The following is a 16,013-nucleotide window of genomic DNA, read 5'->3' on the forward strand; positions in this document are numbered from 1 at the left end:
CTGAGACACTGTGGTTGCCCCAGACACTAGTTTTCTTATCCATTATTGGAAACCATTTTGTTCTAACAGCCTTGTGTAGAAAGATATTCTCCTAACAGTGGTCTTTTTTTCTTCTCAGGTGTTCGTTGGTTTTCTTCTTATTCTAGCTGCCATAGAACTAGCCCTTGTACTCACAGAAGACTCTGGAGGAGGCACAGTCCCTGCTGTTAGATATACCAACCCAAGCCTCTACCTAGGCACATGGGTAAGGCCTACCACCACTTCTGCACTGTTTATCTTCTCTCTACCCATAGACATCTAACTGAAATTTGCTCTTTGGGGATGAAATTAAATCTAATTTCACCTATCTTTTTTCTTTTCTTTTTTTTTTTTGTAGACACAGAGTCTCACTGTACCGCCATCGGGTAGAGTGCCATGACGTCACACAGCTCACAGCAACCTCTAACTCTTGGGCTTATGTGATTCTCTTGCCTCAGCCTCCCGAGCAGCTGGGACTACAGGCGCCCACCACAACACCCGGCTATTTTTTTGTTGCAGTTTGGCCGGGGCTGAGTTTGAACCCGCCACCCTCGGCATATGGGGCCGGCGTCCTACTCACTGAGCCACAGGCGCCGCCTCACCTATCTTTTTTCACAGGACTTATAGGGAGGGAAAGCTTGGTTATAATGGGGTGAAACAAATTTTAGCTTTTAATTTTCTTTTGAACACTCATTTATCAAACATTCTGCTGGGGTTAAGTATTAGCTTTTAATATATATTTTATCCCTCATATCTTGTTATCTAGGGAGCACAGATGAGCTCTAAATTTATTGATGTTGGCTCAGCACCTGCAGCATAGTGGTTACAGCGCCAGCCTCGTACACCAAGGGTGGAGGGTTTGAACCTGGACTAGGCCAGCTAAACAGCAATGCTAGCTACAATCAAAAATAGCCGGGCATTGTGGCGGGTGCCTGTAGTCTCAGCTACTTGGGAGACTGAGGCAAGAGAATCTCTTGAGCCCAAGATTTTGAGGTTGCTGTGAGCTGTGACATCACAGCACTCTACCCAGGGTGACATAGTGAAACTCTATCTCAAAAAATAAATAAATACATAAATTTATTGATGTAAAAGACTTAAAAATGCTATAAATACTATTTTTAAAGTGATCAACTGGTGACTAGTCAAAGAATCAGAGTCTAGCCTTGTTTGTTTAAACTTGAAATCAAAACTAATGTTTTTCCTGCAGGCATGTTTTTTTGGGGGGGGGGGCTATATAGTGTTTAAGGAACAACTGAATTGGGCTGCGCCTGTGGCTCAGTGAGTAGGGCGCTGGCCCCATATACTGAGGGTGGCGGGTTCAAACCCAGCCCCGGCCAAACTGCAACAAAAAAATAGCCGGGCGTTGTGGCAGGCGCCTGTAGTCCCAGCTGCTCAGGAAGCTGAGGCAAGAGAATCGTGTAAGCCCAAGAGTTAGAGGTTGCTGTGAGCCGTGTGACGCCACGGCACTCCACCCGAGGGCGGTACAGTGAGACTCTGTCTCTACAAAAAAAAAAAAAAAAAAGAACAACTGAATTACTTGCCATTATTTTAAAAGAGGAATGATACATAATTATTTGGATTTCCAAACTTTATTGAAAAATCAGAATATCTGGCAACTGTGGACCTATGATCTCAATGGGCAATGTCAGCTGGGCCTGAGTAGCAGTCGCCCCCTTTAGACCAAGTCAGCACAGTCCCTCTGTCTCCTTTCCCTGCCTTCACTCAATGATCTGATTCTGCTTGGCCTCTGTAGACATTTTTTTTTTTTTTGCCACCACTATTATAGAACCAAAACAGGTCTAGGGCCTGAATGGCAATGCTGCAGTGGAGCAAGTTCGCGCAGGGCTGATTGTGTATATCTCTCCCAACCCTGCATTTCTTATCATCATGTTGGAGCTTGAAGTCCACCATAGTGAGAGTATTTACACCATGAAAACTGGAAAATGCTACAATCATGGATCCCCTACCCCACAATGCTCATTTACTAGCACAGCACTAGGTCTAGGAAATCAACATTTAATTTATTATATCTAAGTGAGCTAAAAGGCAAGGTTTGTTTGTATTTTAATTAGTTGCTTAGTCTGATATTAGAAAATCAAGGTATAGACACCTTTCACCTGATTTATCAGAACCTGCCTTTCCAACCTTCCTACTGTAGTGCCTGAAATTAATTTCCGTGGATCTTGAAAACATTTTTATAGCTCCCTTCAAAGTAATTCCACTAAAATGCAGATAATGACCTTCTGCTTTCTTGGCTAACTTCCCACTCAAGTATGGTGAACAGAGACTAGGGCCTAGAAGAGAAAGTTGGATGGCACAGGGAGGAATGCACAGTTGGGCACTTGTGTGCACCCCCTCTGGCCAGGATACATACAGTCTCCTCGCTCAGACCCCCCTTCTTCCCATGCTCTCTGATATCCTCCCCTTGGCTAATGACAATATTCTTCAGAACTCTGTGTGAATTTCTCTTTAGCTCCTGGTTTTGCTGATCCAACACAGCAGGCAATGGTGTATACAGAAAAACTCTTGGTTCCTGTCCATATTCTGGATTCTTTCAATTCTCTGCAGCACTTTCCAATTTCAGACTCTGATCAGGACACTCTTAAAGGTAAGGAGAAAAGAGGGGGTGACAAAAGAAGGGGCTGCTGGGCAACTCTGGCATCAAGTAAGTTAAGCTCCTGTATGCAACTTGATCAGAGGAATTTGATAATAGGGTTTTATCACAAATGTTGATATCTATGGGCTATTTAAACTTAATTTGGACAAAAGCCTCGTTTTTCTGTTTTTTTCCCCCATAGGGTGATGATTCTAATCTGGCCTACTCCTGCCTATTCTTCATTTCCTATGGATTCCAGATCCTGATCCTAATCTTTTCAGCATTTTCAGAAAAAAATGACTCGTCAAATGTGAGATTCTAAATATGCTTATCTCATACATTACTTGGATGATATTTTAATAAACATAACTCTGAGGTGTCTAGGTCTCCCGGAAGTCCCATGAGCCCAGAATCAGGTAGCACGGGCCGTTTTGTGACATTAGGAAACAGCCAATGAGGAGATTATTAAATATTGGCTTTTACTTTCACCAAGCAATCTTCAGCAAATATTAATAATCCATACATCTATGCCAGAAAATCTGATTATCATTTTGCTAGTGACTTTAGGGTATACAAATAAATGTAGGCTGACCTACTGACGGCAGCCTCATATCTAGTTTCTAGCACATTGTACCTTTAGAAAATAAGTTTCTGATTTTAGAGTCCTTTTGAGTCCCTGTCTCCAGCTGATATACTAAATTTTTTTTTTTTCTGTCTTTCAGAATCTACTGGCCACAGCTTCATTTCTGAGTAGCATTACCTTTAGTTGGTATGACAGGTAGGAAAGGCCTAGGGTGTGGGTTGTCTGCGTCCCTATGTTTGCATTCTTCCAGAAATGACAGTGCCTCCTGTGGCTTCCATCTCTCCACTTCTTAGAGTGAGAGCATATTAAAACGTACAGGTCAATTTAATTCGGCCCCTTCACTAGGCAGACTAGGATGCTAAGGAGAGCATGGAGCGGGGTTTGCTTTTCTCCTGATTCCCCAGAAGAGCAAGGGGGCAGCAGGACAGGAGAGGGGGAATTTGGAGGCAGGCAGTCAGGCACAGATTCTGAGGGCAAAGGATAAAATAACTGGCCTGAGCTGCCAGAGGACCTGGAGCAGGCATCCTTGGCCTTCTTAGTTATATGAACCTGTTTGACAGTCTGGTGACGCCCATAAATCCCTTCTCAGAGAATGTTAATCAAATGTGTAAAATGAAAGAAATTGTGTTAAAATAAAAGCAAATATATGAAAATATAGTTACAGAAATATATTTAAAACATTAGCTTGGTGTGGTGGTGTGTGCCTATAGTCCCAGCTATCTGTGAGGCTGAAGAAGGAGGATCAGTTAAACCAGGAGTTTGAGGCTGCAGTGAGCTATGATCACATCACTGCACTTTAGCTTGGGCAACAGATTGAGACCACATCAAAATATGTATATTTTTTTCTTTGAGACAGAGCCTCACTTTGTCACCTTTGATAGAGTGCCTTGGCGTCTTAGCTCACAGCAACCTCAAACTCTTGGGTTCAAGTGATCCTCTTGCCTCAGCTTCCCAAGTAGCTCCCAAGAAGATCCAGGAGATGCAGGTGCCCACCACAACACCCAGCTATTTTTAGAAACAGGGTCTCACTCCGGCTCAGGCTGGTCTCAAACTCGTGAGCTGAGGCAATCCACCCACCTTGGCATCCCATAGTGCTAGGATTATAGGAGTGAGCCACCATGCCTAGCCTTTTTAAAAAATATATATGTATATTTTTAAAACAATGTTGTTGCATAGTAATACATTTGTTAATACTTCTTCATCAATGTATATATGATGACAAAATCTAGTGATGATGCTAATTATGACCATGATTTCAAAGTAGTGATGAGCATAGTGAGCCATGAAAACCTCTGAGATTTCTAAAGGCTAGATTAGAATAGAATAGAAACCATTGCAAATAAAGATAGAACTTATTTTCCATCCACGTTGTCAAACCCCAGATTGAAGAGCCCTGATCTAGATAGTCTGGAGGCAGCCATGGGGTCTGCTGCATTTCTTAGGGGCATCACAGAGGGCCCTCGAGGAGGCACCAGAATGGCAGAGGCAGCCAGCATTTGAGGAGGAAAGAGCAGGGCAGGGAGATGCTCTTTTGGCTCTTAGTTCAACAGTGCCCCTTCCCTTCCCCTTCTCTTGTCTTTGAACACATTCTGTGACCACCACTGCCCACCGCCATTCCTTTTTTCTTCTCTCCCTACTTCTCTGTCAAGTTCAAAGGGCCAGGGGATGGGGGTGGTGGAGCAAGAGAGAAGTCCCGTTCTTCTGTCCCTCTATCTCAGAACCAGGAGACAGGTTGTGATAGTGGTGGCCTGGAGGGTCTCAGACTGTGGGTCACTCTTGTTCCAGAATTGTTTGGAAGGGTTACAAGCATCCTCTGACACTCAAAGATGTCTGTGATGTTAATGAAGAGATGAAAACCAGGACGCTATTGAGCAAGTTTGAAGTGCACATGGTGAGAGAGCTGCGGAAAGCCAGACGGGCGTTCCAGAGACAGCAGCAGAGGAACTCTCAGTGGAGCTCAGGAGCCAGGCTGCACAGCTTGAACAAGAACCAGAGCCAAAGCCAAAATGTCCTCGTCCTGGTAACTTTCCCACGAGTGTTGGTGTGAGTGTGCTGTGTGTCTTAGACAAGAGGACATCATTGTTGTGATTCTGTCCTAACATTTTTACAGCACTTCATATTTTGGGGCACATTTTATAGTAATAATATTAGTAGTAGTCACAAATCTAGTAATACCTCAGTGATGGGTACATGGGGGTACAATGTATTATTCTTTCTCCTTTGGGGTGTATTTGAAATTTTCCATAATTAAATCATTTTTTAAAAAAATAATACCCTATTAGTAGAGTTTACAACTTGGTAAGAGTTAGCATTAGCAGCCAATTTCTTAATTTCGTCACTTGAAAATATTTATTCAGCAGAACTGTATGTCAGTGACTATTCTGGGTACTGAGAGAGGCGCCCCTTGAGAGAGCTAGAAAGTACACAGTATGCCCATACACCCGTTACTCTTTGAGAGTAATAAGCACTATTAAGAAAACAAAACATGGTGATGTATTTGGGGTGAAGTGCTCCTTTAGACAGGGTAACAGGGGAGGCTCCTCAGAGGAGGTGATATTTGCATAGACTTCTAAGTGATGAGACATCTGAGGGACAGTCGGAGAGCAGCATCTTCCAGCCCAAGGGATCAGGAGTGTGAGGCTAAGAGGGGAGCACATTTGGCTCATTCAGGGAACAGGAAGACGATCCAGGAGAATCCAGAGAGAGGCCGAGCATGAGGTGAGATGAGTTCAGGGAAGGGGACAGAGACTGAGCTGTGTAGACCCCTGTGGGCCATAATAAGGAATTTGGACTTTGTGCGAAATCTCATGGAAATCCAGTGGAAGGTCTCAAGTGGAGGAGTAATGCACTTGGATTTATATTTTTAAAACTTACTTAGGGCCATGCATGGTGGCTCACATTTGTAATCCTAGTACTCTGGGAGGCTGAGATGGGTGGATTGCCTGAGCTCATGGGTTCAAGACCAGCCTGAGCCAGAGTAACACCTCATCTCTAAAAATAGCTGGGCATTGTGGTGGGCGCCTATAAGTCCCAGCTACTTGGGAGGCTGAGACAAGAGAATCACTTGAGTCCAAGAGTTTGAGGTTGCTGTGAGCTATGACAACACAGCACTCTACGGAGGGTGACAAAGTGAGACTTTGTCTCAAAAAAAAAAAAAGCTTACTTAGGCTGCTGGTTGGTAAATGGATCTCTGTGGGGCAAGAGTGGAAACTGGAAGGAAGGCTGGGGCAATTGTCTAGGCAAGAGAGGCTGATCTGATGGGACCTCAGTGAAAGAAACTGTGAGCAGATATCCCTGGTAGAAAATCCTGGAAAGTGAGGCTGAGGAGCTGGAATTTGGGGCATGATGAAACGTGGAAGGTATAATGAGGAGTCCCAAACATAGAAAAAAGAGGCTGGTGACTGAGTTGTGATGCCCCACGTATTAGTTTCTTATGGTGCTGTAATAAAATACCACAAACTGCGTAGCTTAAAATAGCAGACTGTTACTGTCTCATAGCTCAGGAGGCCAGAAGTCTGAAATCAAGCCTTCAGCAGGGCCATGCTCCCCCCTGAAACCCATGGGGAGACCTCTTCTTTGCCCTTCTCCTACCTTGTGGGTTGTCCCTGTAGTCCTCAGCATTCCTTGGCTTGTGGCTGCATTGTTCCCACTCTGATCTCTTGCCTCTGTCATCACACGGCCATCTGCTCTTCTTAGAAGGACCCCAGTCATGTTGGGTCAGAGCCCACCCGAATGCCTTCATCCTAACTTGATTACATGGGCAGAGACCCTATTTCCAAAAAAGGGCACATTTTAAAGTACTGGGTGTTAGAACTTCAGTGTTTCTTTGGAGGGGAGTCACAATTCAACCCATAACATCTCACAGCAGCCACAAGCAGGAAAAGAACAGAAAGGGCTTCTCACCCTCCAGATCACCCTCAGACCCCCCTCAGAGTTTGTCCTCTGTTTTTACATGGGATTTTTACCAGTGTCAGTTGCCTGGTTTTCTGATGCAAAATAGGTTAAAGTGTCCCATTAGAGAAGAGAGAGAACAGTAAAAGCAGCTGCTAGGCAGTGAGGACAAGATGAAAGCCCGAAGATGGCAACAGAGCTCAGAGTCTGGACGTGCCGCAGCTGCTGGGGCCAGAACCAGGCTCGCCCTCCACAATTCTGGTGTTTGATTTTGTGCCTAGGAAGAAGCTCAAAAGAAAAAGAAGAAGAAGTCTGGGACTACAAAAGATGCTCCAAAGTCCTGGTTGGTCAAGGCCTTGTTTAAAAGTTTCTACATGGTACTCCTGAAAGGATTCCTGCTGAAGCTGGTGCATGACATCTTGATGTTTCTGAACCCTCAGCTACTGAAGTGAGTCCCCTCACCGTGGCTTGTCCTTTCAGGGCCTCCTCTGCCACCTACTTTTTTGCTCCTTATATATGCAGGCAGAAACTTTTATTAAATTCCCCCCCCCCTTTTTTTTGAGGCAGAGTCTCACTTTGTCACCCTCCATAGAGTGCTGTGGCATCACAGCTCACAGTAACCTCAAACTCTTGGGTTCAAGCGATTCTCTTGCCTCAGCCTCCCAACTAGCTGGGACTACAGGTGTCTGTCACAATGCCCAGCTATTTTTAGAGACGGGGTCTCACTGTGGCTCAGTCTGGTCTCGAACCTCTGAGCTCAGGCAGTCCACCTGCCTCAGCCTCCCAGAGGGCTAGGATTGCAGGAGTGAGCCACCATGCCCAGCTCATTAAATTCTCATTTTTAAACATGCTTATAATTTCCTTTCACTTATAGCATTGAGTTCATGAAGAGCACAGGCAGTTTTCAAGATCTAAGATAAAATATCCTTCAGCCTCTCTCTTTCCCAAGTCCTACTCCTCAGGGGTCTGGGTACTTGTTAGGGGCTTTTTCTTATTAAACAGAACTGCTCTGGGTTGAGCTGTGTCCTGTTGAGGGGCGCAGTATACCCCAGGAGAGTGAGTAACATCCCCTCTCCACAGCCGCAGCCTTCCATAGGAGGGTCAAGTTAATCATGACAAGACCACAATCTGTCATGGTCTATGGAAGGAACCACCTTGAGGGGAGCCCTTCTAACTTATGCTGGATACATGCCCAAATTCCTTTTCAGGCTTGTTTTGTCCCAAAATCAATCAACTTGTCCCACACAGCCTCTTTTACCAGGCAGTGGGGCAACATAGGGACAAAGCATTGCAGTGGCAGCCATGTGGAGAATTGGTTTCTTTATCCATCCTTACAACATAGGTTACCGACCCTAACCTATTGCTGCTCATCTCCAAGTGGAGGGCCACTGGCAAGATTGTGGGGCTTAGGTCTTCAATGGTGTTGGGCAATTCTGGCCACTTTTGTTCACCTGCACTGTCAGGGTAGAGCAGCTAGCTGTGCACGGTGAGGAGCAGGGTGAGGAGTCCTTGGAGGCCTCAGAAGTGTAACTTACTTGGCTTTGTTCTGGCAGATGGTTGATCTCCTTTGCAAATGACAATGACGCATATGTGTGGACTGGATATCTGTATGCCATCCTCTTGTTTGTTGTGGCTCTCATTCAGTCCGTCTGCCTTCAGAATTATTTTCAATGTTGCTTCAATCTGGGTATTTATATACGAACAACCATCATGGCTTCCATATACAAAAAGGTAAGCAGAATATGTCAGGTATCACCAACAAGATTAAGGAAAATTCAATGAAAATTATAGACCAGTGTTTATTTGGAGATTAAAATATGAAAAATGTGTTTACAGATAGGGCATGGGGGGTTGAGGAGGGAGAGGATACACCCCAGGGAGAAGCTGGCAAGCTCTTCTGGGGCTTGGGGTCTGCCTTTCAGCCTTGACAGCTTGGATACCTGTTCACCCCTTCCTGCCTCTCTTGACAAGGTAAAAATGCCTTGAGAAAGAATGCAAAGTCAGAAAAAAAAAACCCACCAACATTTAGTCCAAATCCTAGCAACTCATTGTTCTAATCTTTACCAGCTACTCAAACTCTCCTCTGTCTGACTTCTTCTTTGTGTGTGTGTGAATATGATAGGTTCTGGCATGTTGTCCAGGCTGCTCTCAAACTCCTGGGCTCAAGCAATCCTTCTACCTTGGCCTCCCGAAGTGCTGGGACTATGGGTGTGAACCACCATGCGTGGCCTTGATACACTGTTTTTAATAAGGCCTAACTTTCTCAGTACAACTGTATTTTCCTTGTGTCTTCAATACCACCGTAAAGACTCATTTGTCCCTAAAAGAAATGAAAATATAGTAGGTATAATCAGTGACTATAAGCTTGAGGAGAAAATGCATACATGAGATGACATGATCTTTTTATAGGTCAAAGCATTAGTTAAATTTTCTTTCTGTTTTTTTCTATTCACTACAAAAATCTATCATAGTGACATCCCTCTTATAGTTCCAAGTTTTTTCCTTTGCTTTCCTCTCTTGAAATACTAATATATCTCTGTCTTCCTTGAGTAGATGTTGACTTAGGTAACCCAAGTGTCTTTACGTTAGAAGTCTGGTCAAGCCCTTTGAACTCTCAGATACCCCCATACTGGAATTTGTCTTCTCCAAAATTGATTTTTTAATCTTTTTTTTTTTTAAGACAGCTTTTCATTTTGTCACCCTCAGTAGAGTACCACGGCATCTTAGCACACCTGTAGTTACAGCTGTTTGGGAGGCTGAGGCAGGAGTATCACTTGAGCCCAGGAATTTGAGGTTGTAGTGAGCTATGATGATGCCACTGCACTCTAGCCCAGGCAACAGAGCAAGAACCTGTCTCAAAAAAAAAAAAAAAAAAATAGAAGTTAAAAAAGAAAAAACATATAGTAGTGTTGAGAGACACAACTCTTGTCCTCAGAGTTTACATCTGGTAGAGAAATAGAAAAACAAAATAATTATGGCTTATTTTGATGAATATAATGACAGAGGTAAGCTCAGGATATTATTAGGGTGCATAGGAGGAGAATCTAACCCTAACTTGGCAGTGTAGTTTTCTCAAAGGAAGTTGCATCTCAGCTGCCATGAAAGGATAAATAGAAGTCTTCTGTGAAAAGAAGTGTGTGGATGGGTAGGGCTGGAGGAAGGTGGGACTAGGAGGAAGGAATGGTCAAGAATGAGAGAACCCTGGAGGCAGGAAGTCAGGGTCCCAGGCAGGCGCTACGTATGGAGCCACCCCTCCTCTGTGTTCTCACTTCCTGAGTTTCCCCTTCTATTCCTCAGTATCTTTGGCCTGGTCCCTGTGTCTTTTTTTTTTTTCTTGAGACAGAGCCTCAAGCTGTCCCCTGGGTAGAGTGCCATGGCATCACAGCTCACAGCAACCTCCAACGCCTGGGCTCAAGCAAGTCTCCTGCCTCCGCCTCCCAAGTAGCTGGGACTACAGGCGCCCGCCACAACGCCCGGCTATTTTTTGGTTGCAGCCATCATTGTTGTTTGGCGGGCCCAGGCTGGATTCGAACCCACCAGCTCAGGTGTATGTGGCTGGCGCCTTAGCCGCTTGCCACAGGCGCTGAGCCAGGTCCCTGTGTCTTAATTCCAATATTTATCTTTAGGCGCTGACCCTATCCAACTTGGCCAGGAAGGAGTACACCACTGGAGAAACAGTGAACCTGATGTCTGTGGATGCCCAGAAGCTCATGGACGTGACCAATTTCATCCAAATGCTGTGGTCAAGTATTCTACAGATTGCCTTATCCATCGTCTTCCTATGGAGAGAGCTGGGACCCTCCGTCTTAGCAGGTGTTGGTGTGATGGTGCTACTAATCCCAGTTAATGGGATACTGACCACCAAGAACAGGAATATTCAGGTAAAAAAAACAGAGTCACCTTGGGGAATATAAGCCTTCTTTAAAGTCTAAACTTTTTTGCTTGCTCTACTACTGCGGTCCCCAAGCCCCAGGCCATGGACCAGAGAAGTGTCAGGGACTGAGGTACAAAGCTCTGCCCCACCATCCATGGAAAAAATGTCTTCTGTGAATGAAACTTAGGGACTCAGGAACCACACAAGCAGGAGGTCAGCGGTAGGCCAGCAAAGCTTTGTCGCCTGCTACAGTTTACAGCCTGTTACAGTTAACAGTACCGTTAACAGCTGTTAACAGTTTACAGCTGTTCCCCATCACTTTCCTCACCACCTGAGCTCTGCCTCCACCCATCTGTGGAAAAATTGTCTCCTTTGAAACTGGTTCATGGTGCCAAAAACACTGGGGACTGCTGAGGGCTTTAAGTCCCAGTGGGCGTTTGGACAAGGCAAAGCTGGTGGAAGATTTTCCATCACCCCATTGCCTTTCTCTATCCCCTTCCATCTCTGAGCATTCTTCTAGTTTATATACTCTGCTGTACATTTGCATTCATGTTGCAGGAAAGAGAGAAAAGGGCTCCCCTGGAGACCCTGCATATACTCTCCCATCCTGCTCTGCTGGGCTGCCCGGAGAACAGTGATTTTTGGCCCTGTTTCTCCATCATAGAATACAAACTAACCACACAAAGCAGTCCCATGAGTGACCCAGAGTTTAAGCCTCAGTCCTGGCACTCACCCTGCCACCACTAGGTGGGAGGGCTCCGTATGGATGGTCTTCAGCACTGCCAGAGTCCCAGGGAGAGTGGGTGACGTAGGTGGTGTATGCAACCCGTTCATTCATTTGTTCTGTGTTCATTTAGTTACAAATAATTGTTTTAAACATATTCATTGCACATCTTTTTTTTTTTTTTTTTTTTTTTTGTAGAGACAGAGTCTCACTTTATGGCCCTCGGTAGAGTGCCGTGGCCTCACACAGCTCACAGCAACCTCCAACTCCTGGGCTTAAGCGATTCTCTTGCCTCAGCCTCCCGAGTAGCTGAGACTACAGGCGCCCGCCACAACGCCCGGCTATTTTTTGGTTGCAGTTTGGCCGGGGCCGGGTTTGAACCCACCACCCTCAGTATATGGGGCCGGGGCCTTACCGACTGAGCCACAGGCGCCGCCCTCATTGCACATCTTACTTATCTGAGAACACAGTAATAAATTGGACAATGCTGCTCTCCTGGGTCCTACATTCCACTTTGGAGAGAGGGTAGAGAGGCAACAAACAAAGAGGAAAAATAGAGCATAATAAATATTACTCAGAGAATTAAACTGGGTGATGTGACAGCAAGGGAGTGGGTGGTTATTTTCAATGAGGAGGTCAAGGAAGGCCTCTGTGAGGAGGGAACCTTTAAGCTGATAGGGACGACACACAGCATGATGGTGAAGGAGACAGCCTTGGGAAGGGCAGGGGAGGGACAGCCTGGAGTGAGGATGCAGTCAGGCAAAGGCTCTGGGGCTGAAGCAAGGGTCAGAGAGAAGGTGGGTGTGGCAGGAGCGGGATGGCAAAGGGCAGGGTGAAGAGAGATGAGCTCAGCGTGGGGCACCTCGAGTCTGTACTGAGTGACAGCCACAAGCACCACCAAGGACTGAAGTCTGTAGCGAGCCTGGACCTTCTCTCATGGAAGTATGTTTTGATTTTGTTTTGCTTTTTTCCTGGCAGGTAAAAAATATGAAGAATAAAGACAAACGTTTAAAGATCATGAATGAGATTCTCACTGGAATCAAGGTGAGGAGCTGAGTGTACATGGTTCTCCGGGTACAGTGACAGAAGTGGTGGGTTTCTTGGCCTTAGCAAGCTTCTGGGGAGGTCATGAACTCACGCTTCTGGGCCTGTTGAGTCTCACATTGACTGCTATTTCATCTTCTACTCCCCCTTCCAGGCCCTCTTTTGAATCTTGGTTTCCATTTATTTACCCTAACTGGGGCTTTGGGGGTGGGGGGGTTGTTGTTTTTTACATTTTAATGTAGAAATGTTTAAGTCTAACAAAAATATAATGATATAATGAATGCCTGTGGACTTATCACCCAGCTCCAGCAATTATCAGCCTGACCTAACTAGTTTCATCTGTAAACTCACTTCCCACTTCACACCTGGTAGATTTAAATTTAAAGCATATTGCAGATAATCCTGTTATTTCATTCATAAATACTTTGCATGTATCTCTAAAAAAAGAGCTCCCTTTGTTAATATAACCATACTATCATTATTACACCTATAAAAAATTAATAATCACTCTTTAACACCATCTAATTTCCCCAGTTGCCTTATACATGCCTTTTTTTTATTGTTGGTTAGTTTGAATAAAGACCCCCAAATGTCCATGCATGACATGTAGTTGACATTGTATTTAATCTACCTCCATCTCTCTCTCTGTCATATTGAGAAAACCAGGTTATTTGTCTTGTTTCTTGTATTCCTTATAAATTGGTAGTTAGATCTAAAGACTTAATTATATTTACGTATTTTATTTTATTTTATTTTTTGAGATAGAGTCTCACTATGTCACCCTTGGTAGAGTGCTGTGGCATTATAGCTCACAGCCACCTCAAACTCTTGGGCGCAAGTGATTCTCTTCCCTCAGCCTCCCAAGTGGCTGGGACTACAGGTACCCGCCACAGCTCCCAGGTATTTTTAGAGATGAGAGCTCCCTCTAGCTCAGGCTGGTCTCAAACCTGTGAGCAATCCACTTGCCTTGGCCTTCCAAAGTGCTAGTTTTATAGGCGTGAGCCACTGAGCCCAGCCTACATTTTTTTTTTAGTTAGGGGAGGAGCACAAGGTAATTTTTGAGTGGTGCTGTGTGCTTCCAAACAGCAGTGGCAATGCTTATTCAGTGGGCCGGGTCTTGTTGGCCTAATTTTCCCTTCTGAAGTTTCCCACCATTCTTTCACCCAGAGCAGTGGTTTGCAACCTGAGCAGCACATCAGGATCACCTGAGAAGTTTGTAAAGTCTTTTGGGATCGAAGCCTGAGTTTAGTACATTTAAACTGGACGTTCTGGGGTGAGGCCCAGGCATCTGTATTTTTAAAAATCACCCTAGATGATTTCAAGATGCAGTTAAGATCGAAAACCACTGTGGTATAAATTTTTTCATCATTGTCTGGATCTATTATTTCATTAGGGGTTGCAAAAGGACAATATTTTAATCCTGTTATTCTTTCGGCATTTATTAACTGGAATTCTGTAATTTGTCAACCAGTTGGTTACCCTAAAATGAAGTTGGCACGAGATAGGCAGGATAAGTATTTGCTTCTTTGCCTCTATTTATTAGTTTCCAAAATAATGCATTTCAACCTCCAGAGGTGATTAATAAATATTTCTTAAAAGAAATGTTTTCTGGCCGGGTGTGGTAGCTCACGTCTGTAATCCTAGCACTCTGAGAGGCCGAGGTGGTGGATTGCTTGAGCTCATGAGTTCGAGACCAGCCTGAGAAAAAGCGAGACCCTCCCCCTCACCCCTGTGTCTCTAAAAAAAAAGATAGAAAAACTGAGGCAGGAGGATCACTTGAGCCCAAGATTTGGAGGTTGCTGTGAGCTATGACACCACAGCACTCTACCTAGGGAGATAGCTTGAGACTCTGTCTCAAAAAAAGAAAAAGAAAAAAAGAAAGAAATGTTGTTCTGAATTAATGAATTTTACCATGACCCTAAGCTTCTTGAAATGCAACAGAGGCCCCTTTTAGCTCCCTGTTATTTATCCACACAGAGCTCTGACATGTCTTTCTGACAAGGTAGCAAAATTAGAAGACAGATCTGGTTTTGAATTTCAGCTCCATCACTTGCTAGTTTGGTGACTTTGAGCAAGTTACCTATGTCTTTCAGCTTGTTTTCTTATTATTTAAATGGAGACAATAATTCTTCAGTAGTAGTGTGACTAACTCATCTTGATTTGCCCAGAACTTTCCAGGTCTATTTTGCCCAGGCCTATGTCCTGAGCAAGCCTTTAGTCCCAGGAAAATTGGGATAGCTGGTCATGCTCAGGTTGTTATAAGATTAAGTGAGACATGGCACTTGGAGTGGTCAAGGCAGGAGGATTGCTTAAGGCTGGGAGTTTGAAACTAGCCTGGGCAATATAGTGAGACCTCATTACTACAAAAAAATAAGAAAAATTGGCTAAGTGTGGTGCACACCTCTAGTCCCAGCTACTCCATAGTCTGGAGACATGAGGATTACTTGAGCCCAGGAGTTCAAGGCTGCAGTGAACTGTGATCGTGCCCCTGCACTTCAGCCTGAGCTGTGAGAGCAAAACCCTATTTCTAAAAAAAAAAAAAGAAGAAATAAAGAAGTGAAATAATGTATCTAAAATGCTTTGTACATAGTGGATTACCAACTAATACACCTTTTCTGTGATCATACTTTATAATCTGGATTTCTAACTCTTACACTTTGGGAGCACATCTTAAAACATAGGTGGATCAGATGCACCTGGTACTCTTTGGGGGCAACAATGTGAGCTGTGCTCTTTTCTAACTTAATAGATTCTGAAATATTTTGCCTGGGAACCTTCATTCAGAGAACACGTCCATAACCTCCGGAAGAAGGAGCTCAAGAACTTGTGGGTCTTTGGTCAGCTACAGGCTATAATAACATTCCTCTTATACTTAGCTCCCGTGCTGGTGAGTAGCTGAGGAGTCGGTGGGCTGGGTGTCCTTCTGGACCAGAGTCAGCCTCCTAAGGAGGAAGTGCTCTTTCTGATAGACTGACTACCTAGTACTTCTAGGCCTAACCCCCACATCCAGGGAACTTATCCCCCCTCCTCCCGCCCACGCTGCTCTTCCTACTTAGTGCCCCCAACTCTAGTTTCACCTTTGTGTACTGTTTGGTGGTCCAGCAGCCCAGAGCAGGTTTTAGGAAGTGTAGCATGAATGTCTATCCAGGAATGATTTGTGGGGGTAGGGGGTGGAGAGGGGAGTTCTTGTCCTAACGGGGGAGGTGGTATGGGTCTGTAGCAGAAGAAACACTGATCTAGGAACCAGGAGTCCTGAGATCTGAAGAATTGACTTTATGACCTT

At 44.7% G+C, this 16,013-nt stretch overlaps 1 protein-coding gene across 1 annotated transcript in view; it reads left to right on the forward strand.

The window, feature by feature from the left end:
- The window catches only part of ABCC2 (ATP binding cassette subfamily C member 2), a 72,887-nt gene that overhangs the window by 19,450 nt on the left and 37,424 nt on the right, over positions 1–16,013 (forward strand). The window contains exons 3-12 of the mRNA XM_053582928.1: positions 119–244; positions 2,492–2,626; positions 2,817–2,924; positions 3,337–3,392; positions 4,983–5,217; positions 7,370–7,536; positions 8,642–8,819; positions 10,715–10,969; positions 12,665–12,730; positions 15,480–15,617. Coding sequence (XP_053438903.1) covers positions 119–244; positions 2,492–2,626; positions 2,817–2,924; positions 3,337–3,392; positions 4,983–5,217; positions 7,370–7,536; positions 8,642–8,819; positions 10,715–10,969; positions 12,665–12,730; positions 15,480–15,617 — 1,464 coding nt within the window. The remainder of the gene's footprint in view (positions 1–118; positions 245–2,491; positions 2,627–2,816; positions 2,925–3,336; positions 3,393–4,982; positions 5,218–7,369; positions 7,537–8,641; positions 8,820–10,714; positions 10,970–12,664; positions 12,731–15,479; positions 15,618–16,013) is intronic.

Source organism: Nycticebus coucang, chromosome 3 (assembly GCF_027406575.1).
Source record: "Nycticebus coucang isolate mNycCou1 chromosome 3, mNycCou1.pri, whole genome shotgun sequence".
Lineage (NCBI taxonomy): Eukaryota > Metazoa > Chordata > Mammalia > Primates > Lorisidae > Nycticebus > Nycticebus coucang.